Source organism: Procambarus clarkii, chromosome 36, assembly GCF_040958095.1.
Source record: "Procambarus clarkii isolate CNS0578487 chromosome 36, FALCON_Pclarkii_2.0, whole genome shotgun sequence".
NCBI classification, from domain to species: Eukaryota; Metazoa; Arthropoda; class Malacostraca; order Decapoda; family Cambaridae; genus Procambarus; species Procambarus clarkii.
In genome coordinates, this window is record NC_091185.1 from 35,070,215 (window position 1) to 35,087,938 (window position 17,724).

General features: G+C 45.2%; 1 protein-coding gene and 1 non-coding gene across 2 annotated transcripts in view; both read left to right on the plus strand.

Moving 5' to 3' along the window:
- The window catches only part of LOC123750847 (uncharacterized), a 118,835-nt gene that overhangs the window by 80,893 nt on the left and 20,218 nt on the right, over nucleotides 1-17,724 (plus strand). Inside the window, exon 4 of the mRNA XM_069336774.1 lies at nucleotides 2,455-2,605. Coding sequence (XP_069192875.1) covers nucleotides 2,455-2,605 — 151 coding nt within the window. The remainder of the gene's footprint in view (nucleotides 1-2,454; nucleotides 2,606-17,724) is intronic.
- Nucleotides 8,077-8,180, plus strand: LOC123750277 (U6 spliceosomal RNA). The gene has a single exon (XR_006771988.1). It is a non-coding gene; the product is annotated as a U6 spliceosomal RNA (small nuclear RNA).

The following is a 17,724-nucleotide window of genomic DNA, read 5'->3' on the forward strand; positions in this document are numbered from 1 at the left end:
TTTAAGTTCCTAAATAAAGAAATAACAGTTTTAGATATTTTTAAAATGTGTTTCCAATAATAAATTATTTAATGAATTTGTCCATTCCAGCAGGAATTGTTTTATTAAATGCTCTACACGTCTTGGCAGCTTTATAACTTCATTTGAAAATGAGATGTTACATAGAAGACTCTCAGGCTGTTTTGGATCAAGTAGACTTTCAATAAAGCTATAAGACAAATACTACTCCAGATAATGTCTACACTTCATTACAACAATTATTATTAATGTTAACAAAGGCCTTTAAAATACAACACATAAATGCTTTGTTCACTTTTAGCGTAGCTCATTCAGTAATTATCACAACACCATTAAACACCATTACCCCAACATTAATACCATTAAACATCAAAATATCACTGCGAGAATTAAGGGTGCAGAAAACAATTAGCTGAATCCTCCTCAAACTCACACAATTTGTTATGCTTAACAAACATGATAAATATTCCAACTTTTACAAAGGGATCAACATCGTAACATGCTCACAAATTCAGAAAAAAAAATTGTAGTTGGAACCAATTTATCTCCCACCAGCAGCACCAGTGACCTCTGCTCTCCTCAACACCCTCACCAGTCACTACACCCACCAGCAGCACCAGTGACCTCTGCTCTCCTCAACACCCTCACCAGTCACTACACCCACCAGCAGTGACAGTCACGTCTGCTCTCGTCAACGCCGCTAATATCAGATATTCAGGAAGAATCCTGCCTCAAACAGCATAGTTTGATGCTTGTCACATTTTCGACCCCAACAAATACTGTAACGAAAAGGAGCTTTCTAGTTTGCTATACCTCCATCGGTGTACATAACTGTCACCCGTTTGGTGCTGTAGAATTATCGGATGTGTCCATTGTGCCACATTATGTGTCTCTGGGTACAAGTTTACACTTGTTTACTCTACACTGTCAAGTTTAAAGAAACGTTACTTGTTTGCCACTAATTCAGGTACTGTCTTCACCAGACAGTACCTGAATTGACCTACCAACAATGACCTTCGGCTCACCCCTCCACCAGAACTGACCGGTTAGCTTATTTCTGGTTCGTTTGGCAGCTTGACTCCACTTTCTGATATTGTTCAGCCCACAAGTGCGTCTCCACACACCCAGTACTCAGGACGGAATCTAGGAATCGTTCACCCTGGGACCCCCTATTGCCCCTACACCTACGATTCCTTGGAATCAAAACATGGCGACCCCTCCCCCCTTGTCCTCGATAATCTTTGCTTACCTCAGAGACATTGTGTCTGCTGACGTATTTACGCCCAGAGGGTGACAACGTCAGGGACCAGACATCATAATACAGCATTAATGTAAACAGAAGAAAATTGTTACTTACCTTAAAGGTTGGTGGAGTTGTGTCACGTGATGAGCTGTTTGTGTTGACTTACCTGAAAAGTCATGAAAACTAATTATTTTTTAACTAATTTATATATATTAAAAACCTTATATACCTCAAGAATACTCATGTTCTAATCCACATATATAAACAGCGAAGGTATATGTGACATTTGAGCATCGAAGTGATCTTACCTTAACTTGAAGGTCGACAAGATTGGAGTACTTTGTCGCAACGGACGAGGGCGCTGGAGTACTCGTCATGAAGGACGAGGGCGCTGGAGTACTCGTCATGAAGGACGAGGGCGCTGGAGTACTCGTCATGAAGGACGAGGGGGCTGGCGTACTCGTCATGAAGGACGAGGGGGCTGGAGTACTCGTCATGAATGACGAGGGGGCTGGAGTACTCGTCATGAAGGACGAGGGGGCTGGAGTACTCGTCATGAATGACGAGGGGGCTGGCGTACTCGTCATGAAGGACGAGGGGGCTGGAGTACTCGTCATGAATGACGAGGGGGCTGGAGTACTCGTCATGAAGGACGAGGGGACTGGAGTACTCGTCATGAAGGATGAGGGGGCTGGAGTACTCGTCATGAAGGACGAGGGGGCTGGAGTACTCGTCATGAAGGACGAGGGGGCTGGAGTACTCTTCATGAATGACGAGGGGGCTGGAGTACTCGTCATGAATGACGAGGGGGCTGGAGTACTCGTCATGAATGACGAGGCGACTGGAGTACTCGTCATGAAGGAGTTAAGGCGTGTCGTCATCTAATATTTCCAGTAAAACACTAAACTATCCCGGGTCAACACTTCGCCCGGTACAGCAGTAGCGCCGTTTTCTGTGCTGGTTTCCCGCACATAAGTCACTGTAAATAACAGTACATTTTTAGGACTTTGTAAGGCAAGGATCGAACAATGAAAGCATCAACACCCAACAAACCACTATAATTGTACTGTACACATTCAGGCATTAACACTACAACGTCTAGTTCCAGTAAATCACTTTCTCTAAACACATGTTTCTAGTATCCATCAGAAGCGGTGACATTTTTCATATAAACGTTTGTGTTCCCGTCACAGCACAGCGCAGCCCAACCCAGCACTGCGCAACACTGCACAGCACTGCACAGCACAGCTCAACACAGCACTCACTGACCTACACATAATGACTCAGACCTCTGACAGCCTGTCCTCAGGCCGTGGTGTGCCAAGCCGCGACTTCCACAGTGACGTATTTATGACCTTTTTCGCATCGTGAACGTTGTCGGCGTTTTCTCACATATTGCTAGAACTTGCTGTCTAGGTAAGTCTAGGTTAGGTCATGTTGTGGTTAGGATCTATTGGAAATTATTGGGTGTAGCATTTATAGGTGCGATTTGAACTGAAAAAACACTATTGCATTGATTTTTGTTTATGTAAAATGTTTTACTTTCGTAAACAAGGAGTTTGACGGCTAGATTTTTGAGCTTGGTCTTTGGTCTATGTTTATGAGGATGGGCTGTAACTTGACCTGCGGAAGAAAACGGTTCAGGTGTTCCTTTCACGATGCGAATGAACACGCTCAAAAACCCACTCGAAGAGAGTTTCAGTATCATCCAGCCAGTCCTCATCAACCCGTCATCCAACCCGTCCTCGACTCAAGTCCATTACATCCAGCGGTCGACCCCACAGACGCATTCATAAATTTTAATATGCTGTTCATTCAAAACGGGAATTTTCTCAAGTATAAATTAATATTATAATATATTAGCATATTGTGCATATATAGGCATAGGTTAGGTTAGGTTAGGTGTTTAGGTTCTGTTGGCGATTATTTGTAATTGTAGTACGTGGGTGAAGCATTTATAGCGTTGTGATTCGAACAAAATTCGTCAGTGAAACACTTGTTTCGGATATGTTCGAACGTCAGAAGTTGTGAGTCGTGTGTAAACCACTTTCATTCATAAACAGGGGGTTTGGCGGGTGCAGGGAATCACTTTTGGATCTTTGTTTGGAGGATGGGCTGCAACCCGTCCTCGACTCAAGTCCATTACATCCAGCGGTCGACCCCACAGACGCATTCATAAATTTTAATATGCTGTTCATTCAAAACGGGAATATTCTCAAGTATAAATTAATATTATAATATATTAGCATATTGTGCATATATAGGCATAGGTTAGGTTAGGTTAGGTGTTTAGGTTCTGTTGGCGATTATTTGTAATTGTAGTACGTGGGTGAAGCATTTATAGCGTTGTGATTCGAACAAAATTCGTCAGTGAAACACTTGTTTCGGATATGTTCGAACGTCAGAAGTTGTGAGTCGTGTGTAAACCGCTTTCATTCATAAACAGGGGGTTTGGCGGGTGCATGGAATCACTTTTGGATCTTTGTTTGGAGGATGGGCTGCGTCATCACCCAGCCCGTTCTCATAAACCCGTCCTCAGACAAAGTTCATTCTATCCAGCGGTCAACTCCACAGACGCACTCATCAATTTTATCATGCTGTTCATTCAAACCAGGAATTTTCTAAAATATAAATTAATATTATTTTATTATATATTAGCATACTGTGCATATTTAGGCATTGGTTAGGTTAGGTTAAGTGTTTAAGTTCTGTAGGTGATTATCTGTATTTGTAGTACGTGGGAGAAGCTTTTACAGTATTGTGGTTCGAACAAAAGTCGTCAGCGAAGCAGTTGTTCCGGAAGTGTTCGGATATCATCAGTTGTGCTTCGTGTGTAAACTGATTGTCATTCATAAACCAGCCCGTCCTCCAAACAAAGACAAAAGTGATTACATGCACCCGCCAACTCCCTGGTTATGAATGAAAAACGGTTTACACCCAACTCACAAATGATTTCGTTCGAACACTTCCGGAACAGGTGCCTCACTGACGAATTTTGTTCTAACCACAGCGGTGTAAATCCTTCACCCACATACAACAAATACAAATAATTGGCAACAGGACCTAAACACCTAACCTACCCTATGCTTATATATGCACAATCTATATATATAAAAATGGAACTGTTCTTCAAATTTGCTAATCTCCGAAAGTTTTTCAATTGCTTCGAAATTTTCACACAAAGTTCCATTCGCATCCGAGCGACTTTTTATATACATACTATATAGATGTCACGTCTGTGACGGGAAAAAAACATGCTTGTTTGAAAAACTGTGTTTTTCATGTATTTCTTATGTGGGGGAAATTTTCCAAACCTCTTTACCGATTGATTTGAAATTTTAACACAACGTTGCATTAAAAAATTCGCGTATTTTTATATACCTACTATAATGACCTACTATATACCTACTATATACATGCCACACCTGTGACAGGAAATAAAAAAAAACAAAAAAAAAAAAAGCACCATCTGTTGGACGTAAGAACATTACATACTGTAATCTCTGAAAACTCTACGCCGATTGATATGAAATTTTGTCACAACGTTACATTCGAATGGGCGCATGTTTTTATATATTTACTAGATAGATGCCACACCGATGACAGATAAAAACATGCCTTTTTGGAAAAACAGCGCCATATGTTTCACGTAAGAACAACACACACCGTACTATATATGTTACGATTACATTTCAGTGTTTCTAATTACATTGATTAATTGAATTTTCATAGATTTTTATTTAATTATTTTGTGTGACATTACATTGAAATTGAGCTGTGTTGTTTATCATTCCATTCATTTCAAGGGTATGAGTATAGATGCCACACCTGTTACAGGTAAAAAAAAAAACGCTGTCTTTGAAAAACAGCACCATCTGTTGCACGTAAGAGCAACACACGTTATACTAAATATGTTACGATTCCATTTCAGTGATTTCGATTGCATTGATAAATTCAATTTTCATAGAATTTGATTTATTCACATTTTGATTTAATTGTTTTTTGTTACATTGCATTGGAATTGAGATGTGTTGTTTACCATACCGTTCATTTCGTGAGTACAGTTTTTTTTCATTGTTTTTCATTTCATTTTATAACTGTTATTCTTATTTTTCAGTGATGTAACATCAGAGCATTTGATGCTCCCAATTTTCTGATAAGAACATCAGATCATTTGATGTTCATAATTTTCTGATGGGAACATCAGATCATTTGGGAATGCATTGGACGAGGGAGTGGGGAATGGTGGGTAGGACGCGGGGACGGTAGTGGTGAATGGTGGTGAGGACGAGGGGACAGAGGAGTGGGGTACTGTAGGGGAGGGCAAGGGGACAGAAGAATTGGAGATGGTGGGGACGAGGGGATGGGGGAATGGAGAATAGTGAGGAGGCCAAGGGGACAGCGGAGTGGGGGATGGTGGGGAGGAAGTGGGGATAGGGGAGGGCGGAATGGTAGGGAGGACAAGGGGACAGGGGAGTGGGAGATGGTGGGGTGAATGAGGGGACGGCGGAGTGGGGAATGGTTTGGGAGGACAAGGGTACGGTGGAGTGAGGGAGTTTGGGGTTGACAAAGAGATGGGGGAAGGGTGGGGGGGTTACGAAGGAACAGGGAAGTGGGAAATGGTTGGTAGGTCCAGGGGACAGGGGAGAGAGGAATGGTTAGGAGGAGGAGGGGACGGGGGTGGGGGGAATAGTGAGGAGGACTAGGGAACAGGGAATGGTTGCTGAGCCACAGCAACGCGTGGCCGGGTACAGCTAGCATGCTAATATATTATAATATTAATTTATATTTGAGAAAAATTCCCGTTTTGAATGAACAGCATGTAAAAATTTATGAATGCTTCTGATCAGGATTTATTAGTCCTTGATCAGTACGAGATGTTTAGAGAGGTGCACTCTACACACAGGAAGTGAAAGAATCATTTGGACACACTCTTCACAGCTCATCAGCAAAACAGTAGGCCGTCGGCTTCACAGCGTATTAGTCATATACTGGCTTTTTATAATTTTCATGTCAGTATCGGACTCACAGCTTGGGCTGAAGGATGGGCTGTGTTTTCAACCTGAGCTGCAATGAAACACCGGGCATCGAACACGTTGACAAGTTGGTTCATTCTAACACGATAGAAAGACCTTCTGAACTCTTTACTTCCTCGCGTCACTTCAGTATAGTGTTGTGTATGTATAGTGTTGTGTATGGCAGATATATAACAAATCTTCGTGATGAGCTTAAACACTACTGCTGGGAAACAAAACAATTGAGGTATGACTTCAGTTCAAGAGAGTTCAAGTGAATGATGCAACCCGTTCTCGTACTTTCGTATAGTCAATATTGACTTATTAAATACGTGCACATGTGACATACTAAACATACTAGTTTACCTTGAAAAGCTTCATAGAAAACACCGACCTTACCTAACCTTCTTAGTATGTTAAGATAAGCATCTTATTGCTTCGTAATTACAATTATTACTAACCTATTATAGGTATAGGTTAAGTAATAATTGTAATTACGAAGCAATAAGATGCTTATCTTAACATACTAAGAAGGTTAGGTAAGGTCGGTGTTTCCTATGAAGCTTTTCAAGGTAAACTAGTATGTTTAGTATGTCACATGTGCACGTATTTAATAAGTCAATATTGACTGTAAAAAAGTGCGAGAACGGGTTGGAATGATGTTGACAAGCTGTTGACGTGTTGTAACTAGTTTCTAGACGTGATAATAATGTTTTGTTTGTAAACATTATATTTACTATATATAAATCTATATAAATAAAAATGGAAATGCTCGTTTGTTCAAAATCGCTAATCTCCAAAAGTTCTTCGCTGATTGCATTGAAATTTTCACAAAACGTTCCATTCGCATCCGAGCGGGTTTCTATATACATACTATATACATGTCATGTCTGCGAGGGATTTTCTTTTTAACTGTTTTTCGTGTGAGGGAAATCTTCGAAATTTCTTTGCCGATTGCTTTGAAATTTTGACACAACGTTGCATTCGAATAGGCGAGTGTTTTTATATATCTACTATATACATGCCTCACCTGTAACAGGAAGAAATATGTTTTTTTTTTAAACAGCGCCATCTGTAGGACGTAAGAGGACCACACACTATAATCCCCGAAAGTTCTTCCCCAATTGCTTTGAAATTTTGACACAACGTTCCAGTCGAATATGTGCATGGTTTTATATACTACTATCTAGATGACACACCTGTAACAGGCAAAATCATTTTTTTTTTAAGAGTGCCATCTGTTGCACGTCAGAGCCACACACGCAATTCAAAATAGGTTAGGAATCCATTTCAATGTTTCTGATTGCATTGATAAATTGAATTTTCATAGATTTTATTTTATTTTCATTTTGATTTAATTATTTGGTGTGATATTGCGTTGGAATTGAGCTGTGTTGTTTACCATACCGTTAATTTCGTGGGTATAGTTTATTTGTTTCTGTTTTCATTTCGTTTTTTTAACTGTTCTTCTTATTTTTCAGTGCAATTGGTTATGGAAATTGAGCTGTGTCGATTGATCTGCTTTTGAATTGAAATATGTTATTAGTATTTTTTGTTTTTGTTTTGAAAACAAGAATATGGACAACGCATTTATTTCACAGCTGCAAATGTGCAGCACACAGCTATGAATCGACCGGCTACAACATTAACTGCTCTCTTCACGTTATGTCAAAATGATGCATTTGCAAAAAAACTGTTGTATTCAGAAGTGCCTATGTATTACACATCGAATGCCAATTGAAAACCATTTGAACGACGCAAACGAGGAGAACGAGTCGACGGACAACCTGGCATATTCTGGTACTCGCTTCGGCAGTACATATACTAAAATTGGAACGATACAGAGAAGTGTCATCCCCCTGTGCAAGGATGACACGCAAAATCGTGAAGCGTTCCACATTTTTACAAAGGTCGCTGCCTGGTGGTGGTTGCTTGTTGGTGTGGGGCGCCAGCTGACTGGGGCGGAGGTCAGCAATATGGCGGCGGCTGGTGGTGGCCGCATCCCCCATGCTGAGGACCGGCCATGGAGATACCATTCTCATGTACGGGGTGAATACTGCTCGTCTGGAGTTCTCTGCGGCGGTGGATTGGGAACTTGTGGCGACTGCGCTTCTGGATGCCCTGAATGTGGATGTTAAGGATCTCCTAGGTCTCGAGAAATTTTCTCCCACTCGAGTGGCGGTGACGTTTGCCACGTAATCTGGATACGAGCAGTTTGTGGGGCGTTGGAACGAGCGGACGACTCTCCTTCCTAATTCGGCTGTTTCAGTGACTGTCTCTGATCCGTGGGGTCCGCTGACCTTTATGAGCGTGCACGGGGTACCTGTTACGTTTCGTGAGGCGGAGCTTTCCTCTGTGTTTGCGAGGTATGGTTCGGTGATGCGTCATCGATACAACTTGTTTAGTGCCGGGCGGCTGTGGGGCCTCCGTCTGGGTACTCGCACGCTGCATATGCGCCTCATGGAGTCCATCCCCTCTAAGGTTGTGTGCTTTGGTCTTCCACTCCATGTTTTCTATCCAGGGCAGGCCCCCACGTGCTTCCGCTGCGGGGAGGAGGGCCATGACGCTGCCCAGTGTGAGGTTCCTCGCATGGAGACTGTTTCTGTGTTCAGTGTGGGGGATTTCCCCCCCCCCCCGTACATGAGAATGGTATCTCCATGGCCGGTCCTCAGCATGGGGGTGTTCCTGATGGTGCATCTGCGAGTTCTGGTGCATCTGTTGTGTCTGGTGGTTCGTCTGTGCCTGTGGTGTCTCCTGTACCAGCTGTGGTGAAGGAGGTGGCTGCTCCTGCTTCCCGTCTTCTACTTCAGGTGGATGTGGAGGTGCATCCTGTTCCTGGTGCTTCGATGGTTGATGGGCATTATGATGGGAGTGTCATATCGGTGCCTCCCGCTGTGGGTGGTGCGTTCGCTGAGGGTGATGGAAGCGTCGTCGATGGTGCCAGCGTTCCTGTGGCCTGCATTGCGCATCTGCTTTCCGCTCCCCCTACGGGTGTGATCCATGAGGGGGCGTCATCCTCCCCTGCTCCTCGCCGGAAGCGCGATGCCGGGGGGCGCTCACGCAGTGGAGAGCCTCCTGGCAAACGGGTTGAGGCTTCGCGGAGTTGTGCCTTGGGTGGTGCCCCCCCCCCCCCTCCTCCTCTTAATTCTCCTGTGTCTGATGTGGATTCCGGTGGTGATGCAGTGCCGGATGGCAGCAAGATTTCCTCGTCAGTGGTGGACGTCGGTGATACCTGGTCAGTGGCGGCGGGGTCTCGGCGTGCTTTGCAGGGTGATGCCGGCACTGTCCGCTTCCTGAGCGATCAGAGGCTCGGCGTTCTGGTGGATTTCCCTGCGGTGGGGCGGCGGTAGGTTGAGCCTCTGGATGCTGACGACGCTTCTGCGGTGGGTGGAACTGTGCCCCCTGATGAGCCTGGAGGGGCTGGGGGTCATTGATGGGTTCGATGGCGCCAGCTTTTGTTTGTGCGTCTTTGAATGTTCGTGGTCTGAATGCTCTGGCGGTCCATTTGGGCCTTGTGGATGTGCTTCGGAAGCAGCGTGTGGATGTGGCTATGATCCAGGAGCACAATGTTCGGGATGTGTCTGTTTTGCAGGGAAGGCGTGCTGAGTATCATGTTGTGTTGAACCCGCCGAGGACGTCTTTTGGAGGGACGCTGATGTTGTTTTCGCGGAGGGCGTTTATTTCCGTGCTTCACACGGAAATGTATGAAGAGGGGCGGGTCTTGTTTGTTCGGGTTGCGTATTTGGGGGTTGTAATTCCATTCTTGACGGTGTACGCCCCTTCTGGGGTGGCGCATCGTCAAGACCGGGAGCTGTTTTTTCGGGAGGGGCTTCTGCCATACCTGCAGCATGATACGCGGGATTTGATCTTTAGGGGGGATTTTAATTGTGTTACGTGTGTGTGGGATTGCTCTATTCCTCACCCTCGAAATGTTTCAGCCACTTTAATTGAGGTTTTGTGGGTTTCGTGATGCTGCAATTTTGTGTGGCGGCTCGTTGGAATATACCTTCACTGCGCGTGGGGCGAGTTCTAGGTTGGATAGGTTCTATGTTTCTCTTGGGGAGTGTTTGTTTTTTTATTTTCTCACGATCCCGGTGGCCTTCTCGGATCATTATTTGGTGGTTGTCCGGGTTGGTATCCGGAGTCAGGTGCGGGTGGGGCCTGGGTGGTGGAAGCTAAATTGTCGGTTATTGCGTTGTCCACGTATTTGTGTGCAGTTTCGGGCCTGGTGGGTTGGCATCGTTGCCCGGAAGGCTGATTTCTCCTCTTTGTTCGTTTGGTGGGAGTGGTGTAAGGTGGAGTGTCAGAGGTATTTTGGGATTGTTGCTAAGTGGGAGGCAGCTGGAGGTTTGGTCTGCCGTGGTTACTTCAGGCGCGTTTGTCTTGTTTATATGTGCGGTTGAATGCTGGGGTTGTTGTAATCCACAAGTTAGTAGGAATTATTAGCTAGAGGATCATTACTACAACACTTAACGAATGATGATTGAAAGTACATGTAAGTAGACAGACTATGGATCACATATCTAAGAAAGGTCAATGGATTAAGACCGAAGCTGTTTAGCCAAATTAATAATTCCGGGAAAGAGGAATTATTCTTCGTCAGGCTTCTAGGAACAAGGTTACCGCTCTAGGGATAAGGTTAATCGGATTATACCTTCCTCAAGAGGCGTGGTGAAATGATTGAGGCCATGGTTGGCTGGAGTCAGTCTGATTGTGGGAGTGGAACTGGGAAGTCCTCCGCATCTCCGGTTGTGGCAGCAGCGAAGTGTAGCAGACAGCTATGCGAGAGCCTGTTGTGATCTTAGTGACCAAGTTAAGTCTGCAGTATGTGAGTATTGAATGTAAGACTAACCGGGTGTGGAGCGTTGTAGTAATCATTCCGTATTAGGGACTTAGGCGGAAGTTACGAGTGTGGGTGGTGACCGCGGAGGTCAAGTGGTCTATGGGTATTGGAAGTGTATTGACCTAATAGAGTATGTTAATTAATATAGTATTATTTGTCAGAGTCTATTCTTTGAAATTAAATGACAAAACCCGACGGCCTTTAAATACCTTCCGTATGTTCATTCATTGTGTTCCAGTACAAACCTAGTGGTATGCCTCAAGGGTCTGGTGTGTGTAGGAGTACACGGTGGTAGTAACGGTTGCTGAGGCAAGGTGTTATGTGTTGTGTAATCGCTGTGTTCGGAATGAACCGGGGTTCAGCGTCACGACATATTTGGTGGCAGCGCAAACAGGTTTTGGAACACTGTGCGAGATGAAGGAAGTGTGGTTCTGGTTTAGTTGGTGAGGGAATGTTCGGGAAATGGTAGACGTCGGGTTGTGGTGAGAATGGTGGTTACTAGACGGAGGAAAGAAGGGTCAGGTGAGACTAGGTCAGAGGAGTTAGTTAATTAAAGGGACTAGGCCATTGTGGGGCACATGTGGGGTTTATTTATTTCTTTCCAGATTCCCGCAACGAGAGACGGCTAAGATGCAAGTCTGGACCACTGAAGCATCGGGATCTAAAACAAGTGCAGTGTTCGTATTGCGGGTTATACAGTGTTCGTAGTGCGGATTATACAGCGTGGCGAGGTAAACTAGCACGGGTGAATGTGGGCCAGCGTGGGCCATGGGCGGCCATGTGCGGGCCAAGCGAGCCGCACCTTGGAGCTTGTTTTATATCGTTGGTAAGGCGGAAATAGTGATAAAACGTTGCTAAGGACAAATCAAGCGTGAAAACTACGTAATTTGACGTAAATTAAATTTCACGTAAAGTGTAAACCTAATATTTTAAAGATAATTAAATATTACGTAAAGATTCGAGCGATTTCAGGTGATACATCGATACAGAAAATAGGCGAAGAGAATTGTGAACTCCTAGGCATAGCGAGCGACGCGTAATTTGACGTCTGGGGTTCGATGTCTCGTGTACCCTGGAGAGGTCCATGGAGATTTTTTTGTGGGTGCAGGTAGCATTATGGAGAATGTTACCTTGGGACACGGGGAGCGTGTCCCGTTGGTGGGGGTGTGTGGCGCCGGGAGTAGAGCATGGTTGTGTATTGGCGTTTGTACGCCGGGGTGTGTAGTGTAATGCATGTGGTGTGTAGTGTAATGCACGTGTAGTGGCTTATTAAACGCCAGCGTAATGCATAGTATTTACTGTAGTGAAATGTGCATGTTTTGACTGTTGATATTATGGATGTAGTATAGTGCATGACATTGTTGGCATTGTAGCACCAAGGTGAAGCATGTGTAGCATTACTAGTTATTGAAACGCCGGGTGTATTGTAGACATTAGCGTTGAAGTATGTTAACGCAGGTGGTAGAGTGTGGCGGGTGGCCACTACACAAGAAATTATACCTGACGAGTGTTGGTCAGGTAATTAATGGATTACCAGAGAAAAGGGACAGTGTGTGTTGCGTTTGGTGATGTCTCGTGGTGTTTTGATGCGCTCTGGCGCAAGGCATATGCCTGTGGTGGTGATGGTGTTGAGGGCGTTGGAGACGCCGTGTGTTGTGTTGAGGGCGTTGGGGACGCCGTGTGTTGTGTTGAGGGCGTTGGGGACGCCGTGTGTTGTGTTGAGGGCGTTGGGGACGCCGTGTGTTGTGTTGAGGGCGTTGGGGACGCCGTGTGTTGTGTTAAGGGCGTTGGGGACGCCGTGTGTTGTGTTGAGGGCGTTGGGGACGCCGGGTGTTGTGTTGAGGGCGTTGGGGACGCCATTGGGTGGTGTAGTGTAGTGGCGTTTGGACGCCTGGTATGGAGTGTGGTGTTGTGGAGTATATGGTGGCGCAGGGGCGCCAGGTAGTGGTCGGTAAGGTGAGTATTGGCGTAGCAAGGTCGGTGCGTTAGGACGCAGGAAGTGGTTGTGGGGATGTGTGGCGTTATATTGAGGTCATCAGTGGTTGGGGTGACCAGAGGTAATGGTGTGTCGGAGTGGGTAAGTCTTATGGATAAGATGAAATGTGGATAATTGCAGGAGTTGGTGGCTGCAGTAGGCGAGCCAAGTCGATATATCTAGCAAAACTCATAAAAGACTAATAAAAATTCATTATTCTCATTAAAATTTTCATTATTAATTATGTCGGAGTGGGTAAGTCTTATGGATAAGATTATAATGTAGGATTTCAAAATTTCAGGTGTTGGTGGTTGCAGTGGACGAGCCAAGTAGATATACTAATCTCTCATTAATTAAGTTGTTACAGGAATCTCGCTAGAGGCGAGCCAGTGGCAGTATGATGCTTTAGTGACATTAGTTGTGAAATGATTTTAATGAGGTATTTATTGTGATAATGTATGTGCATGTATATACTGTATATTACCTCATCGGCACCATTACGGAGTGTTAGGCTTGAGAAGGTCCCCCGGGATCATGTCACAGAGCTTCAGGTAGAGTAGAAGGGAAGCTATGAGGCTACACTCAGTAATTTTAGAAAAAAGGGGGAGGAAGTGAAGCCAACGTGACGTTATAGGCGAAATTCGCCCCCTGACATCAAAGCAGGGATAAGGGCCAGCTGCAATGGTTTTGCAGCTGCGCTCAGGCTATATACGGGGAGAGAGTAAGGAGCCGAAGGGGTTATGTAATAATGGGATCGAGCCAGGGGGCTCCGAGGGAATATTTTGCAGGTACAGCGGTCGGGAAGGTGTGAATACAGGTGGACACACTCTGGGCGGATGGGCCTAGACCAGAGAGCTGTGAGGGATCTACAGCGTTCTGGGATTGGTGCCCTGGAACGAGACGTCAGCACAGACCCAAGGGAACATGACCCTGGGGTAGGAATCTCCGTTGCTCTAGAGGCCAGGATCACGTTACCTCAGAGCAACGATGGGACATTGACAACATTCACCAGGCTGGACCGCCTGGGTTTTGTCTGGGTCATGGAGGATCTATGACCTAGCAACCATGGGACACGAAGACAAGAGAAGTGATGCTGCCAATTGTGGAGGAGGCCAGTGCAACATTGTGTGATCATTCAAATATGAACATGGATTTCACAGCAAAAATCTGCAACGAAGCGTTGATAATGATTGGAGATTTGTGCATAGAAATCACGAATAAAGTTCTCAATTAGTTGGAAATGCCATCAGCGGATCGATCTGCTGCTGCTTCGTTCCATGTATAATGGCGTCGTGAACAAAGTTACAGCACGGGTGATCTGTTGTCATATGTGCAATAAAATATTCCTAAGCTAACGCTTGAGAGAAAAGGCATTTACAATCAAATAATTCAAACTGTCAATAACGGGCTAGGAGAAATATTCTTAGATGCGCCAGGAGGAATTGGTAAAACCTTCCTAATTATAATGATTCTGGCAGCATTTCGATCCCAAAATAGCATAACATTAGCTCTAGCGTCGTCCGGAATAGCTTGCGACATTTCTACCAGGTGGAAGAACAGCTCATTTGCGATTGAAATTGCCATTGAACATGCAATTCATTGAAACTCCCACGTCCAACATTTCTAAAGCATCCTGCTTAGGAAAAGTATTGCAGAAATGCAAACTTATTGTTTGGGATGAATGCACAATGGCTCATAAAAAATCATCGAGGCTCTTGATCGATCATTGCAAGATTTGTGTGGAAACATCAGACCATTTGGGAACGCATAAATATTGTTTGCAGGAGATTTCAGACAAACATTACCTGCAATTCCTCGATCGACACCAGCGGACGAAATAAATGCTTGAGTGAAATACTGTACTTTGTTGCACCACATAAAGACGTTAAGATTAACTACAAATATACGTGTCCAGCTGCAAAACGATCCATCAGCTGAGATATTCTCACATCAATTGCTGGAAATTCAAAACGAAAACGTGCCGGTTGATCTGATCTCAGGACGAATTTTATTGCCTCATAACGTTTGCAATTTAGTGACGTCAAAAGAAGAATTGGATGAGAAGTAATTCCCATCAATCCTGTTATAAGTTATAAGACTCACGATTGACTGAGTGAACGAGCTATCCTGGCGGCCAAGAACAAAGACGTCTTGGACCTTAACAATATTATTCAGTCTAACATTTAAAGCGAAGCAGTCACATACAAGTCCGTTGACATTGTTGAGGAAGCAGATGAAGCGGTTAATTATCTAACAGAATTTTTTAATTTACTCGATCTGCCAGGGTTACCACCACACGTACGGCAATTGAAAATCGGCGTGTCAATTATCATGTTGCGAAATATCAACCAGCCAAAACTTTGCAACGCCACTCGGCTTGCTGTAAAAAAATTAATCAGCGACGTCGTACAAGGAACAATTTTGACTGGACCTTTCAAAGGGGAAGATGTCCTCGTTCCTCGCATTCCTACGATTCCAACAGATATGCCATTTCATTTTAAGAAATTGTAATTTCCAATTCGATTGACGTTTGCAATAACCATCAACAATGCTCAGGGTCAATCTTTAGAATTGTGCGGTTTATATCTAGAAACGGATTGCTTCTCACGTGGACAATTATATGTTGCGTGTTCTAGAGTCGGCAAACGAGACAATCTCTATATCTCCACAGACAATGGAACAACAACAAAAATTGTATACTGCGAAGCAATGTGAAATTAAACATATTAGAAACGTGCACTTTTTCTTTTCTTTCTTTCCCATTTAACCAGACTGAGCCACAGCAACACGTGGCGGGTATCTTCTTATCTTGAGGTTATCTTGATATGATTTCGGGGCTTTAGTGTCCCCGCGTAGCAGTCCTCGACCAGGCCTCCATCCCCAGGAAGCAGCCCGTGACAACTGACTAACACCCAGGTACCTTTTTTACTGCTAGGTAACAGGGGCTTAGGGTGAAAGAAACTGCCTATTGTTTCTCGCCGGCGCCCGGGATCGAACCCGGGACCACAGGATCACAAGTCCAGCATGCTGTCCGCTCGGCCGACCGGCTCGGGTACACCTAGTATTATATATATTTTATTATATATATGTTTGATAATAAATATTTGTTTGTACTGCAAATATTCGTACTTTGCTTAGTGAGATGCGTGAAGTGCCATGTCAAACTCCCCGTTTACTCGTTCAATTGTAGTGTAAATCACTTTACATAAACAAATCACTGCAATAGTGTTTTTCTGTTCAAATCGCACCTGTAAATGTTACACCCAATTAATTCCAATAGTTCCTAAACACCACAACATGACCTAACCTAGACAGCAAGTTTTAGCAATAAGTGAGAAAACGCCGACAACGTTCACGATGCGTAAAAGATAATAAATACGTCACTGTGGAAGTCGCGGCTTGGCCCACCACGGCCTGAGGACGGGCTGTCAGAGCTCTGAGTCATTATGTGTGGTCAGTGAGTGCTGTGCTGGGCTGTGCTGTATTGGGCTGTATTGGGCTGTGCTGGGCTGAGCTGGGCTGAGTGTGACGGACACACACAAAAATTATATGAAAATTTTTACCGGTTCTTCTCTGCTTTTTCTTCTTGAGAATAGGTGCAGTTTGCATGAAGAATTTACCCTCCTGATGATTGCATCTGGACAGATGTAGGAAGACGCGTTGACGTTGAGGAGAAGAAATTCAAAAGTGTTAGATGTGCTGGGCCGTAGAAAGAGGAGTGGCGACGAAAACAGAGGCAGACGTTAGAGGGAGACTCGCCGCACCGTAGGGCGGGGTGTCGAGTTCACAGCGGCAGCTGATCCACGCATGGCGTAGCGTAGTGCACAAGACGCCAACTAATATTTCTCCGGAAACTTGTATATCGGAAAGCGCAAGCAGTACGCGTCCCAAATCACCCACGTGTCAGGGGACACCTGCCCACCAGGCGGTGAACTCGGCTGAGACATCTTATCCGGCATGCTATAGACAAACTCCTTCACCCGCGACACCCAGACAGTGGAATAGCACCACGGGATCGGAAACACCCGGGCATCCCAATAAGGGCCTAACACCGGACCCTCACAGGGCACAACCCCAGCAGTCGGAACTAGGCTTCCCCCAGACAGGGGCAACGAAGGAGGGGGAACCGCAGTGGATGCAGGTGCAGCATCGACCTAACCACTGGGCACAGAACCCCCCCCCCCCGGCACACATCTTTCCGCAACACCACGACGAGGTCCCGATCACCATGGGCAACCCTCCACTGCTGAGATTCAACAGCAGGAGACGCAGGAGGGAGTGGGGGGGCACAGGTAGCAACTTCGGAGCCCCTCACAGCACCATCATCCACGGTGGGGGACGCCAGAGCACCATACTCCCTCACCATCTCCCAAGGCACACCACAAATAGGAGACACTCCGAACCCGCCGCGAACGCTTCGAGACAGGCCGCACCACACCACTCCCAGCAGGCCCCTCCGCAGGCACAGTCACCATCTTCACATCCACACAGGCCACACCCGCAACGTCCGAAGAGTCCACAGAGGCCACATCACCCACACTGTCCACATCATCCAGGGAAACAGCCTCAGAACACCGACGCACATGCTTCGACAAAGGGATGGAAAGAGCAGAACTACAGTCGCCAAAAC